The sequence below is a fragment of the Hippoglossus stenolepis genome, chromosome 9, assembly GCF_022539355.2.
Source record: "Hippoglossus stenolepis isolate QCI-W04-F060 chromosome 9, HSTE1.2, whole genome shotgun sequence".
NCBI lineage: Eukaryota > Metazoa > Chordata > Actinopteri > Pleuronectiformes > Pleuronectidae > Hippoglossus > Hippoglossus stenolepis.
Window position 1 is genome coordinate 18,856,897 of NC_061491.1, and position 13,789 is coordinate 18,870,685.

Genomic DNA, 13,789 nt, shown 5'->3' on the forward strand with positions numbered 1-13,789 from the left:
ATCCTGGAGGCTCAATGTGTGAAGTTGACATCGTGTTCAATTCAAAAGAAAGCAAATATCAACGAATTGGGACCAAATTCTGTCACGGATTCAGTTTTTTCAGAAATTTACAGAAACTGGCCTCAATTTCACACAATATTCAACTTGTCCTGATCCTAATCTGTGTCATTGAAGACATCATACATATATCATATTCCATTATTTTCTAGGCTGCTGTGTCTAATCTGGTCAACTCTAATAGGTTCTTCCTAACTCTTTCTCTTTGGCTGCACCTTGGGTACAGAGACCTAACTTATAAAAGCAAATTGTCAGTGAAACAGAAGAACTTCAGACACAGTGTATTATTTAAGTTGTTTAAAAAAGTTCAGTCTAAAAATGTGTTCTCTCGAAAAGCTGCCTGCCATAAGAGGACAGGGACACAGACATACAGAAGTTGCAGAGAGGTAGTATCACTGTCTACACCTGCAGGTGAACCCCAGCACATACCCTGATCCCATCTCAGAGAACGTGTATCTGCTGCCCCCATTTGATCAATAAATGTATGACAGTCTTTGTCTCATCAGGAGCGTGTTTCACAGAGAGATTGTGACATCTAGTGGATGGCAAACAGAAACAAGTGGATTTGACTGATTGACAATGAAATTCGAATAAAAAATAGTTTTTTATATTACTTTTCTTTACTATTGTACTTTACAAAGCTTCTATCCCATGTTTCACTAGCGATGTAAAACGTCCATCAAGACAGTTCACCTCCTATTCGTAGGAGCGTCACCAACAAGAGCGATTTAACCTGTGACACAGAGTTTGAGCTAAACCAGAAGTGTGCAGCGGTGTACTATCTTGGTTCATCCGTTAATTCCCGCCCACCGCTTACTCTGACCAATGACAGGAGTCGGCTCCACATCCTGCTGGGCCACCTCAGTTCGCGGGAAACCGGCTGTTATCGTGATACCAGGAGCAGAATAGAGCTGAAGACTCAGCAGATTAATTTGATACTAAACCGCTCCGCCATTAGTCGATGCGCGTCAAGCCACCGAGGCTACAAACGGCGCAGTCACACACGGTTCAACGCCGCCGTCTTCGAGCTAGCGCTGCCCCCGCTGCTATGCTAACACTCGCACCCGGTAGCTAGTTTGTCACATCGGCTAACGGGAAGAGCCGCTGCTACATGCGACTGGACGCAGAAGACAGCGCCGACATAAGATAGACAAAGGGGGCCGCCGCTGTCACTCGAGAAATAGTCTCCGTTTAAGATGAGCTTGTTCAATTTGGACCGTTTTCGTTTCGACAAGAAGGCGCAGGACAGCGGCTCCAACAGTCCCGAGTCGGAGAAGGAGAATAAGCCAGGTATGTTCGCGCTAGCTTCCACTGCTGGAAGCCAGATGTGTCACACATGCTATCGTTAGCATCACTAGTTATGTCATGCTATTAATATGCTCCCCTCTCCCCCTCAAACCTTCATGTCATTGTATTGGTTTTGTTCGGAGAGGTTGTTTTTGCTGTGTTGACGCTGGACAGTCAATTTAAACACAATTATCTCTAAGTTAGCATGGCGGTACTAATGCTGTGTTTTAGAAATGGTTCGAGACAATGTCATCCTACTCGTCAAGCTCCCAGACCAGAATCACATCATATAGCAGCGTCGTGATGAGGTCACACGTGTCAACACAGCGCACCTGCATTTCAAGTTCGTATGATTGTCAAGATGCATGATACATGTGAGGCCACTCTCTGGTCTGGGTCCCTCACATATCCACCATCTTTAATTTGTGGTTTCCTTGAAAGGAGGTAGATGGTTTCCAAAGAGAGTTATGCAGTCATTTTATTTACCCAGTTAATATTGTGTCATTATTTAATAACAACTTGTAAAAACGCAGCACATTGTTGCCAGGTGTCCCTCTCCTTATTAACACATCACCTGTAGTTGTAATAAATAGAGAACAGCCAACATCACTATCAGTTTGTAATGATGGACGCCTACAGAACCTTTACATCAGAGCAGGGCAGCAGAACATAGCTGCAAACTTGGCCCTGGTGTTGACATCCAACCTAACAGATCTGATTCGATCTCTCATATCGCATTTGGAGATTGTCTGAGATGCATGTGGCCACATTCTCTTTCCTGTGTGACTGATGATGTGAAGAACCACCTACTCAGCGGATGTTCTCTTAACAGCCTCAGTTTAAACATATGTTTTATATGTTTTGTTTTTTTAGCCGCCACCACCATATCAACATAGACCGCCACACAATGATTGATACTTTTCATAAATTGGTTACACTGTTCCTCAAACAGTAGCTGCGTGTATTCATTCATTCAGCCCCTCCTGACTCCACTCACTCTCTATCTTTCTCTCTTTTGCTCGAGTGGACACACAGAGCCACACACACAATTAATCATTGTCATATGATTTATCCTTAAACTCAGACTCAGTTAAGACATAATTTGGTCTTCATGAACACAAATGAAAAACATGGTTATTTGCATATATTTGGGGTAAATGAGATCCAATCACAAGTGGTCACAGGAGACGCATTCAGGAAGTATTCTAATGCCATTTTCTGAACAGATGAGCTTAAAAAGGTCCTCTCTGAACCAAAGACCAGCGTAACATCAAGTATGAAATCCAAGTAAGTGTCAGCTAAAATTTCTACATTTTCCATTGTGTCACATTCGTGGGGATTGGTACTGTTTTACAGTTGTGTTGCCTTTATTTCAACAGGAATCCAATTAGGAAACCGTCAGTTCATACGGATAAAGAGGAGAATAAGCTCGAGGAAAAAACAACCAGGCTTAAAGAGATGTTTCCTCAGTTGATGAGGGAAGAGCTACTCGAGGTGAGGCACCTTTTAAGCATATAACACAAGAGTTAAACTCCATGGACGACACCTTGCGATTTTCAGTTCGCTGTTCTAAGCACATTGTTCTGTTCTGTTTTCAGGTCATTGGGAGCACAAGCACATTGGAAGAGGCTGTAGATGCCTGCTTTTTAAAGGGCTCTGATAACAAAGGTAAGTAATCACCTTTTTCAAGAACCCAATGAAGGAGCACCCTCCTTCATTAGGTAGTGCATTGATGCAGTGACAGAACATAATCGATTCATGCTTTCCGCTACGTTCAGCCACTGCATAGTTATAACCACCACTGCTTCAGAATCAAGACAGACGAACATTAAAAGTCTGGTTGTCCTGTTCTGTGTCGGAGTTTCCGGTCCGTGTCGGCCTCCTCCCTTTTACAAAAACCTTTTTGTAATTTACAGCCCCCTTGTAATAACATTAATAATTCATATGTGTCTGACTGAATTTATTTACTAAAAAATCTGCCTTGTGCATTTATATATAAAGTTGTGAATGTGATACATTGAAATTGTTACGCAGGATGGTGAAGATGCACACCTCTACCATAAAGATGCATTTTATGGAGGAACAATTTCTGATTTGTGGTCAATAATGTTTGGTTCATTCTCAAAGCTGTAAAGCAGAAAACTTGATGCAAAACAGTAAATCTCAACCTGGTGCACATTCAGAGAAAAATAAAAAAAGTTTCAGATGTTTGAAATATGTTGCAGTCAAGCCACAGGGCTATACATAAAAAACTATAGCTGCCTCACTGGCTACGTCTCTCATTCCTATGGAACCACAGAGATAAATGGCTTCTTTTTTTTTCTCAGCTCCAGAACAAGACAGAAAGAGAAAGCTGGATGGATCCAGCAGTTCTCAGGACAGTGGTGAGATTCAAGAGACCAAGAAGAGGAGAATGTCAGAGGTAAGATTACTAATGTTACAACCCTTCAGATTTAAATGATAATGGAATAATGCGTACATATTATCGCAGTTGAAATTTTCACATACAAGAATAGGTGTTGTAAGACGCTTTAATGAAGATTATTGTATGATGATTTACTTACCCTGCAAAGTCCAGATCTCAGTGTTTTATTAAAGACTTTTTCACCTTAAAACAAAAAAGGTCTCTAATGAAGATGACGATGAAAATAATGAGCCAAGCTGGGAGAAGCAGGAAGCCATGGTGAGAAGACTGCAGAAAAAGTTTCCTGACCAGGACAAGGAGGTGAGGACACACTGACACTGTCCTTTTCTTTAACTCACCAAGCCATGTTGTTAGGAGATTCATTTTAGTACAGTTTGATTCCACCTTCCTAAACGGATCATAGTCAACTTTACTATGTTTGTGACTGAACTTGATACAGTTTTATGTGATGTTCCACTAGAGGAAGGAAGAGGTGTCGCTCTCCTCCCAGTTTTACCTTGCACAGTATCAATTGCCTTGCAGCTTAAAACCAGTCTGGAGCACACTCAGCCTACATGACCACTCGTGTACTTATTCATCGTCTTAAAATGTTATACTTAGAAAAAATGTTACTTTGAATTTCATGTTTAACAAAACCAGATTTCCAGCTGAAATTCACTGTAGACAGGAGGAAAATTTGCCATGTGTAAACACTATAGCCTTAGCTTTTATTATTTTGTGAATAAACAAATATTGTCTGTTAAGATGATGATTTTTTACATCATAAAACCTAATTTTCAATCTAGATATTGGGACAAAAGAATGAACAACAAATCATTCAGAAACACAGATGCTACTCTTGCATCTTTAGTGCTAAATGATGCCTAAGCAAAGTAGAGCACTTTCTATCATCCGTTTTACAGCTGCTTCTTATGACTTTACCATCGACCCAGACCATAGTTTTCAAGGTATCTGGAATCAGTGTATTTTGTGTTAAAGCTCTGACCCTCATTGTAGGAGCTGCGGATGGTGCTGCAGGAACACGACTGGGATGCCGAGGAGGCTCTGCAGGTTCTTCAGATGTTCTCAGACCCAGGTGTGAACGCAACGTCTTTATTCTGAATCCATCCACCTTTTCATTGACTTCATGTGTATGTGTGCTTTTAACTTTCCTGTTGTCCGCTCATACTGATTCAGACTGTTGTTTTTTCCTGGTGTCAGATACCAACTCCAGCACACCTGAGTCAGAAGAAAAGAAATCCAGCAAATCAAATAGTAAAGACAAGTCAAGCACGGACCACAAAGAGTTGAGGCGCCACAAAGATCACAGAGACAGTGCAAAGAGGAATGGTAATGTGAACTCTAAAGATCACACAATTATCAGTGAAACAGATGGAGACAGTACAGATGATACAGAAGCGTCAAAAGACAGTGAAGACGAATCAGACCCAGAAGACATTAAAGTTTCCATACCCAACACAAGTAGAGCTTCCACTATGAACACGTGGCTACAAAAAAGCTCCCACCCAGTGTCTTCGTCCTCCTCTGTCAAGAAAACAACTACCTCTTCGTCCCTAAAGCCATCCTCCTCCTCCTCTTCTTCCTCCTCCTCCTCCTCGTCGTCCACTGCCCAGATGCTGTCCAGATTTGCCAGTGGCACGAGTATAGCGAAGAAACGGGCAGCAGAGAGAAAGACAAAGGCGCGTGCCTCTGATGAACGTGTCAGTTCTGAGGGGGAAAATGACGATGAAGAGGACACAGTTAGCAGCGAGTTCGAGAACTCTGATGAGGAGCTCGACGCTCAAGGTGCCATGACGGAAATAAAGAAGGAGGTGCTCAAGTTTTTCCGGGAGGCATCAAGAGATGAGCTGTCGCTGATCACCGGCTGTTCTGTTAAAAAGGCCCTGAAAATTGTGGAGCTGAGACCCTTCAATAGCTGGCAAAGCCTGGTGAGAGAACATGTGTCTCCAAACAAATCCATTAAATAGATACTGAAATATTGAGTAGACAACATGCAGGTGATTCCTTTATGGGAAATAAAACAGTTTGCACAAGGTATCAATGGGGAAAGATGAAAAACACAGCTACTGCCAGTCCTAGGGTAAAAAAAAGTTATTGTATAGAATACCTGGAAACGGTGCTCTTGTTTGATTCACAGTGTATTTACTCATTGAGTTTACTACTACAAATTCTCTGTAGAACAGAGACCTCTTCTAATATCTATTGAACAGCTAAATGCCACACATCTCATCAGCCTTTCAACATTCCCTTTATTTTCATACATCTATCCATTATCATTGAGAAAATACCAAAGGCAATGATGGACAATAACTATCACAGGATCTCCTGATGGAATTCAATCTTTTATATAAACCAAATACATCAGACATACAGTCACACTTCATGTGTGCTTGTCCTGATCATAGATATCTTGAGCATTTTGAATATGTTTAAATAACTTATATTCTTCATAGGACCACAACATCTATTCATGCATGTGTTCAGGTTCCTTTAGGTATGACCTTGGTTAATATGGCAAATACCATTGCACACTGGACCAGCTCCACTATCGGTGTCTCTCCATGAGATTGAAGTATTACTTCTATAAGGTACTTGAAACACTATGTGAACCATTTGTTCTGTCCTCTTAAGGTCGAAGTCTTTCACAAGGCCAATGGACTGTCGGAGAGTTTACTCGGCGGCTGCAGACTTGTCCTCAAGGAGCGGAAGATGGTGTTGGGGCTCATGGTCAACTGTAAGACTATTTCCTCAAATATGGTCAAACAAGTGACTGAAGTGATGGAGAAGGGCACAGGGGCCATGAAACAGCCCAGAATACTCAACAGCCAGTGAGTAAAATGCACATTAAGTTTAATTTATGAATATTCCATCAAACTAAATGTTCAAATCATCAGCTACTTTCCATAAAATAACCTTATGATTGTGTGCAGACTTTGGTGTTTCCCCAGGGGCCTAAAAAGTCTATATTTAATTATCAGAATTTTAGGCCTTATATGTTAAAATATTACGCGCTCTGTCTAAATTGTGTCAATATTAATTCAAGGCTACTACTTTGACTTCAAATGGGTTTTGGCAGCATGCTTAGTTTGGAATTTCTCAGTTTGTTGTAGTTCTTTCCTAACGGTACAAATATTAGAACACTGTAATAAAACTACAAAAAAGACCAATGTGGTACTGATGCTGTTTCATGATGCATGGGTTACTGTTTAGTATATTCGTTTTCTTAAATGATTACTAAATGAAAACGGGACCTATCAGAAACAACTTACAGTTTGTGTTTTCATAAGATTAAATATCAGATTCTTGTTCTCAGCCTCTTATTGGTTGTCTTTCAGGTTACGGCTGAAGCCATATCAGCTGATTGGTCTGAAGTGGCTGCTGCTCCTGCATGAGCACAAGCTCAGCGGTATCCTGGCTGATGAAATGGTAAGACAACCAACCTCGGACCCGTGGGAAGAGGCAAGGTGCACTACAAACATTTGTTCTCAAGCCCAAAGTCGTACACTAATAGACATGTGAACATCAGGGCTGTGTCAGCATCACATGGCTTTGTGTTGATATGTTTCAATCCTGAAGATGAATAAACAGAAAAGAAGAGGGAACAAAGAAATTGTTTAAGCTCCAAGACAGTGAGAGATGTTTTTTGTAGTTTAGTAAAGATGCACTGTGGGTAAAGTATGTCAGGATCTTTTCTGTTTACACATGGTGAATATGATCTGAAACGCAGATGTTCAAAAATCTTTAATATCCATGCACCTTGCTCCTTCTTTTTTTAATCTTTGAGTTTGAAAGACTCTATCTCACCGTCCCTCTTCTCCTTCACTCTTCTCAGGGTTTGGGGAAAACTATCCAAGCCATAGCGTTTCTGGCCCAGCTATACGAGAATGGAATAGAGGGTCCTCATCTCATCGTTGTGCCGTCCTCTACGCTCGGTAATAGTCTCCACAAATCACACACTTTGGTGTACTTTGCTTCATAACATGTTATGTAAAGCAAACAACATATATTCAGATAATAATGTTATAAGGCATTAGGGGGTCTTATACCTTTTGGTTATATGTAGGACTTCTCTATTGGACACTTGAATGTAAAAATCCTCAGGTTGTACCTTGTATCTTACTGTATCTTCTCCTGGCTTCTGCTAAGAAAAGGGACAGTCGTCTCTCTGATTTGTCTCTAAGACTTCTAAGAATGTTTGGACCTTCCTTCTGTATATACACAACTCCCTGTATCAAGCTTGGTTGTAACAGTTACTGCTGATGATAAAGGGGTTCTATCCCATACTGTAGGTGTGTCATGAACTCATTTTGACCTTGCCTTGTGTGCAGTCTTAGAGAGGTCTGTTGAATAAGTACATAGTAATTAAGAAAGAGAATCAAACTAAATGAGAGAAATGGATCCAGATTAGGAAAAGAAATTAATGGTTGTAGCCTCCGGAAAAGGGCAAAGCACTCTTAGCCTCGCTAGGTTTTCTAACAAATCAATTGTTCATTTTTGATTTATGCTTAATTAAATGCTCTGTCTTCTAGATAACTGGGTCAGAGAGCTGAAGCTGTGGTGCCCACGCCTCAAAGTTCTAATCTATTGCGGTAAGAAATCTCTCAGTAAATGTACACAATGCTGAACATGTGTTGTACTGCCTGCTGTGTGCACGAGGACATTTTTAAATTTTTTATACCCTGCTATTGTGTGTACACGCCGTTAATCAGCGTCAAATTCTGATCAGTGAATTTATCGAACAAACGTTATATTCTTTCACACTTTGAGCTCTTGTGTTTGTGCTCTTGTGTTCTTTACAGGATCTGTGGAGGACCGCCGCTACCTCAGACACGACATCCTCAATAACAAGTCTGATTTCCATGTCATAGTGACCACGTGAGCAAACGCACAGATCACCTGCTTCATATGTTACAGATCATTGATGTAAATATGCTACTTGAAGAACGAATGAGGAAAGTTTGTTTGCTGTGTTTTGCAGATACAATTTGGCGATAGGAAACGATAACGACCGCAGCCTTTTCCGCAAGCTGAGTCTGGAGTATGCTGTGTTTGATGAAGGTCACATGCTGAAGAACATGAGCAGCTTGCGCTACCGCCACCTCATGGCTATTAATGTTAGTTCAATTTGTAATGTATTCTCCACCACAACCATTCAGCTGTCTGCCGTCATGTCTTTAGTTGCTTTCTGTCTTTTTTACAGTTTGGGATGTCTCTCTCTTTCTCTTTTCCTTTTAGGCACAGCATCGTTTGCTGCTGACAGGAACTCCTTTACAGAACAACCTCTTAGAGTTGATGTCTCTCCTCAACTTCATCATGCCTTCTATGTTCTCCAGCACCACGACACAGCTCACCAAAATGTTTTCTATTGTGAGTGTTTCGGTGTATAAGCACAGTGAGCTCAGTTTGTGAGGCCTCTCCATTTGAAGCTATTCAAACAACACTACCTGGAAATATAAGCTTGTTGTCTCCCTTTTATATGTTAGGAACTTATGATCAGCCAGATATTGTGTTTTAAGACGGCACATTCGTTTGATGTTTTTAGTTCTTTACTTCTTTATTCTGAAATTATTGCAATATATAGAATGACTAGTTCAGCAAAAATTTGTCTTTTCTGTTCCAATCTGACGAAAGTGTTTAATGTTTTAGAAATCCCACGAGGAGCAGAGCCATTTTGAAAGGGATCGTACTTCTCAGGCCAAACTCATCATGAAACCGTTTATCCTCCGAAGGGTCAAGAGTGAGGTGAGTTAATCTTCTAAATGAAGACTTGACATTAAAATCTTTTCTCAGTTTTCTTTTCTTTCTCAGTTAATACCATTTGCTTCAGTGTTTATAAAAACGTTAGTTAAAACCCTGTGTTAGTGTTTTAAATAACTCGTGATGTTTCCTTCCTCCAGGTTTTAAAGCAGCTGCCAGCGAAGGAGGAGAAGGTGGAGTCCTGCTCGATGAGTGAGAAGCAGCAGGTGCTGTACGAGAAACTCTTTCAAAAACTCAAGGCCTCCACCCCTGGCGAGAGTAAGCCTCATTTAAATGGCTGCATTAGCGGCTCCCTTTTGTCAATAACGGCATTATTTTGTACACATAACGGAAATTAATGCATGGTTAATAATTTCTCTACAGAGCGGGAGCTGTGTAATGTGATGATGCAGTTGAGGAAGATGGCCAACCACCCACTGCTCCACAGACAGTACTACACCACAGAGAAGCTCAAAGCCATGAGCAAACTCATGCTCAAGGTCAGTCCTCCTCTTTCACTATCCTTTGTTCTTTTACTTTTTTTATTAATTCAGTACTTGACCTTCAGTTTGTATAATTTGAATTCTTCAACCATTCAATTGTTCATTATCCTTTTACTCCTCCCTCTTCATTTCTCTGTTCCCATATTTTTGCTGAACAATCGAACGTACATTTTGATTTAGCTCTTGACGGTTAATGTGCCTGACGCTTGGTGCTGGCATCAAACTTGTACATGTGAGTTCTCAAAGGTTTCATCCATTTTTCTGTGATTCCTTCCTCAGGAGCCAACTCACTTTGATGCAGATGCAGCTCTGATCCAGGAGGACATGGAGGTGATGTCAGACTTTGAGCTGCATCGTCTGTGCCAGCGATACTCCACCATCAGCTCCTACCAGCTTGAAAACAATCTCCTGCTTGACTCTGGGAAGTTCCACTACCTCAAAGAGCTTCTGGCCTCTCTAAAAAACAAGGTATGTACTAATGTAGAGAATCATGTATGTGGACTGCGTGCAAAGGAGTAAAAGATAATTTATTATCATTTACTCCAACAGGGCGACAGAGTGGTATTATTCAGTCAGTTCACCATGATGCTGGACATCGTGGAAGTGCTGCTGAAACATCACAAGCATCGTTACGTCCGACTGGATGGATCTACACCCATAGCCGACAGGTCAGTTAGAGTTGGGCTTTATCCAATTGTTGATACGGTTAAACCTTTCCTAAATGTCCACCCTGTACAATGGGATTTTGATGCTGAAGTTACCGTATATAATACTAAATCAGTCTAGCATAGTTATTTTTGAAGTTGTTACAAAGAGTTTTTTTTGTCAAATTGAGAAAAGATGTCACTTTATGAGCAGACATTAAACTGTGTCTAAAATGAGTTCTTCATCCTGCAGGATTGTGTTGATTGATGAGTTCAACACGGACCCTGAAATATTTGTGTTCCTGTTGTCAACTCGTGCTGGAGGCCTGGGCATCAACCTCACGTCAGCTAATGTCGTGATTCTACATGACATCGACTTCAACCCCTACAATGACAAACAGGCAGAGGACAGGTGTCACCGTGTGGGACAGACCAGGTAAGATGTAATCTGTTACTAATACTCCTGTCAAAGAAATTACTTCTTATTACTTCTAACTACTTATCAGCAGTTGGATTGAAAGAAAACATTCATGTTATATTCTCAGATTCTGATGTGATTCAAATCTCAGAATAAGACCGTAGAATATTAATTGCTATTCTCAGATCTCATTAGAACTGTGCTTCGTGTATTAATTGACTGTAGTGACTAAACATCCTTTCTTGTGTATCAGGGTTGTGAAGGTGATTAGGCTGATCAGTAAGGGCAGCATAGAGGACTGCATTCTGGAGCTGGGACAGAAGAAACTAAAGCTGGAGCAGGACATGACTGCTGCTGAGCAGGGTGAGGACTCGCACGCACCTACACGTGCATACATTTTCTCAAATGCATGACCACCCTCTTTGATAATCCCCCTAATACAAGTGTAGTTTGACATACAAGTAATTAAGTTAAAAAGTGAGTTAAGTTTCAAAATGTAAATAAAACTGATCAGAGGAGCGACACCGCTGTATTTACTTTAATCTGGCCATGTTAACTTTTTAAAATTGTAATTATGCCATGTGTTCCATATGATGACGAATCTAAATAAGCTGTAGACTGTGCCTTATGTTATTGGTTGCAAAAGTTAACATCTTATTACATTGTATAATGTCTGAAATTGACGTTACTTACAATCATATGATATATGATGGGGAATATGGAGAATTAACAAGTGCTTCACAAGGTAGCGAAATAAAACAGACGAGTCACACATTCATCAGATTTTTAAAAGATAAGTTTCATATAAAACCAATTTAGTCGGGGACAATAAAAGATTGAAAAAATAAAGAAAAAGAAAAAAAGACAGTTCATAGAAAATAAAAATCACAGGGGAAAAAAAACTGTCCAATAAAATGCATCTTAAGAAAGGATTTAAAAAAGGTTATTGAGTCAACTGACCTGATTTCCTCAGACGGAGCCTCAGGGTCCTGACTACAGACACTTTGTCCCCTTTTAGCTTTCAGACGAGTTTCTGGAACAGATGAAAAGGAAAACGAATAAAAGCAGATGCGTATTCATATTTGTTAAACTGGTGGTCCGCCCCAGATCTTTACTTCAGCTGATGTTAACTTTTCACCCCTTTTCTGCGCTTTGACCTAAAAAACACTGTAAACTCACCTGTCACCTCCACGTTGCTGTTAAACCCCCTTTGGATGAGGTGCAAAAGATTCATTTTAACATTCTGCAAAGCAGTTTATGTATATGTAGAAATGTTGCTTGATTCTTATCAACTCCTCAAAAACGGCAGCAAGCATGGATATTTTTGTTTCCAGAGCAACATGTAGGCACCACGTCTGAAGCATGACATAGTCGGGCCATGTATTTTAGCTTTATTTTGTGGCATGCAGCTTTGAAATGATTTGACTTGAGATAACCGCAACATAACCTTCTGAAATAAAGCACTGTTTGTCCTTCAGGTGGTGAGGGATTCATACCGGAAGATATGGCATCTTTACTCAAAGCTTCACTGGGACTGTGATACACATGAAACTTGAGACGTTTTTGAAAGCATTCCTATGATCCTGGCCAGAAACTACTGAGAATCATATGCTGCAGGTTCTGAAGATGAAGTCTGATTGACTGACTGTGTAGCGTGCTAGCTGTGCCTAAAACACAATTTTTACCTGCTCTGAGTTTATGTTCTTACTTTGTCTATGAGACCAGTATTTACAGAGAAGGCTGAACAACAACTTAGCCTTTTTATTATTATGCACTTCTCATGTTACGTAAAAGATTCCAAAGTGTAGAAACGTGAAAGAACTTGGTTTTAAGAAGTTCAGCGTGAACATGTATTGAAGAACACCATCAACCGTTTGGTACTGAACTTATAGACTGAAACAAAGTTCACATAACTGAAGTGATGTGAACAAAGCCTTGTGTCATGTACATTTAGATAACTGTACTGTATGCTGGTTAGGACACTGAGAAGCCTGATGGAATATTCAGAATTGTTGTATGGTAATGATTCTTACACACTGAAATAGGTGGTGCTTGGAGAATGGCACCTGGCAGTGTTGCATCCTTGTCATTCCAGCCAGTGATTTTAAAACACACTAGTTTACATCCCAATGATTTTCATTCTATTCAAAACAATTTTGGCACTTGCGGTTGCATCACAATTTCAGTTTAGTATCTAGAAAATGAACTTCTGTCACCGTTAGTCTACTGTGTTGAGTTTCATCTTTCAAGCCCAGTTCTTTTCCTGTCAGAGACATGTCAAATGAATTCAGAGAATGTTTTTACGTTAAGTACGGTGCTTGAATTATTTTCTTTGAGTTTTCGAGCCAAGCAACAAAGAAGATGATTTGAGGAATCAGCTGCTGCATTCATGTACTGTACAAGTGGCTAATGTGTTGTAAGTGTACAAGTGTTACCGTAAACGCTTTTACTAAGTCGTTTGTATGATTTCTAGATACCTGTTTAAACTTAATAATAAATATTGGAATAAATATTTGTGTGGTTATGCTTATGGGGATTCAGCAGGAGGACCAATAGGTACCTGGATAAATTATAATGAAAGATGTGCAGATCCAGTGTGCAGGATTTAACAAATCCTTTTTTTTTCTGCTGATACACACGATCGACCAATCACGAGTCAGTCTCAGCCGTCAATCATGAGGTTTCACCCTGTTTTTATAGCAAAGACTAATTAAAGCCA

General features: G+C 40.3%; 1 protein-coding gene across 2 annotated transcripts; it reads left to right on the forward strand.

The window, feature by feature from the left end:
• The first annotated feature begins 879 nt into the window (after positions 1-879).
• On the forward strand, positions 880-13,580 carry smarcad1a (SWI/SNF-related, matrix-associated actin-dependent regulator of chromatin, subfamily a, containing DEAD/H box 1 a). Of its 2 annotated transcripts, XM_035166615.2 has the most exons (24): positions 1,303-1,347; positions 1,576-1,687; positions 2,571-2,631; positions 2,724-2,838; positions 2,943-3,012; positions 3,672-3,766; positions 3,968-4,069; positions 4,766-4,844; positions 4,970-5,697; positions 6,401-6,597; positions 7,105-7,195; positions 7,602-7,701; positions 8,299-8,358; positions 8,569-8,644; positions 8,748-8,883; positions 9,005-9,136; positions 9,416-9,511; positions 9,667-9,784; positions 9,890-10,005; positions 10,288-10,476; positions 10,558-10,676; positions 10,906-11,088; positions 11,324-11,433; positions 12,549-13,580. In XM_035166615.2, exons 2-24 carry the CDS (start codon positions 1,591-1,593, stop codon positions 12,608-12,610), a joined length of 3,132 nt encoding a protein of 1,043 aa, XP_035022506.2. In that variant the 5' UTR covers positions 1,303-1,347; positions 1,576-1,590; the 3' UTR covers positions 12,611-13,580. The 2 variants fall into 2 exon arrangements, with proteins under 2 accessions (XP_035022507.2, XP_035022506.2); XM_035166616.2 differs by lacking the exon at positions 1,576-1,687 and having other exon boundaries at positions 880-1,347.
• The last annotated feature ends 209 nt before the right edge of the window (positions 13,581-13,789 follow it).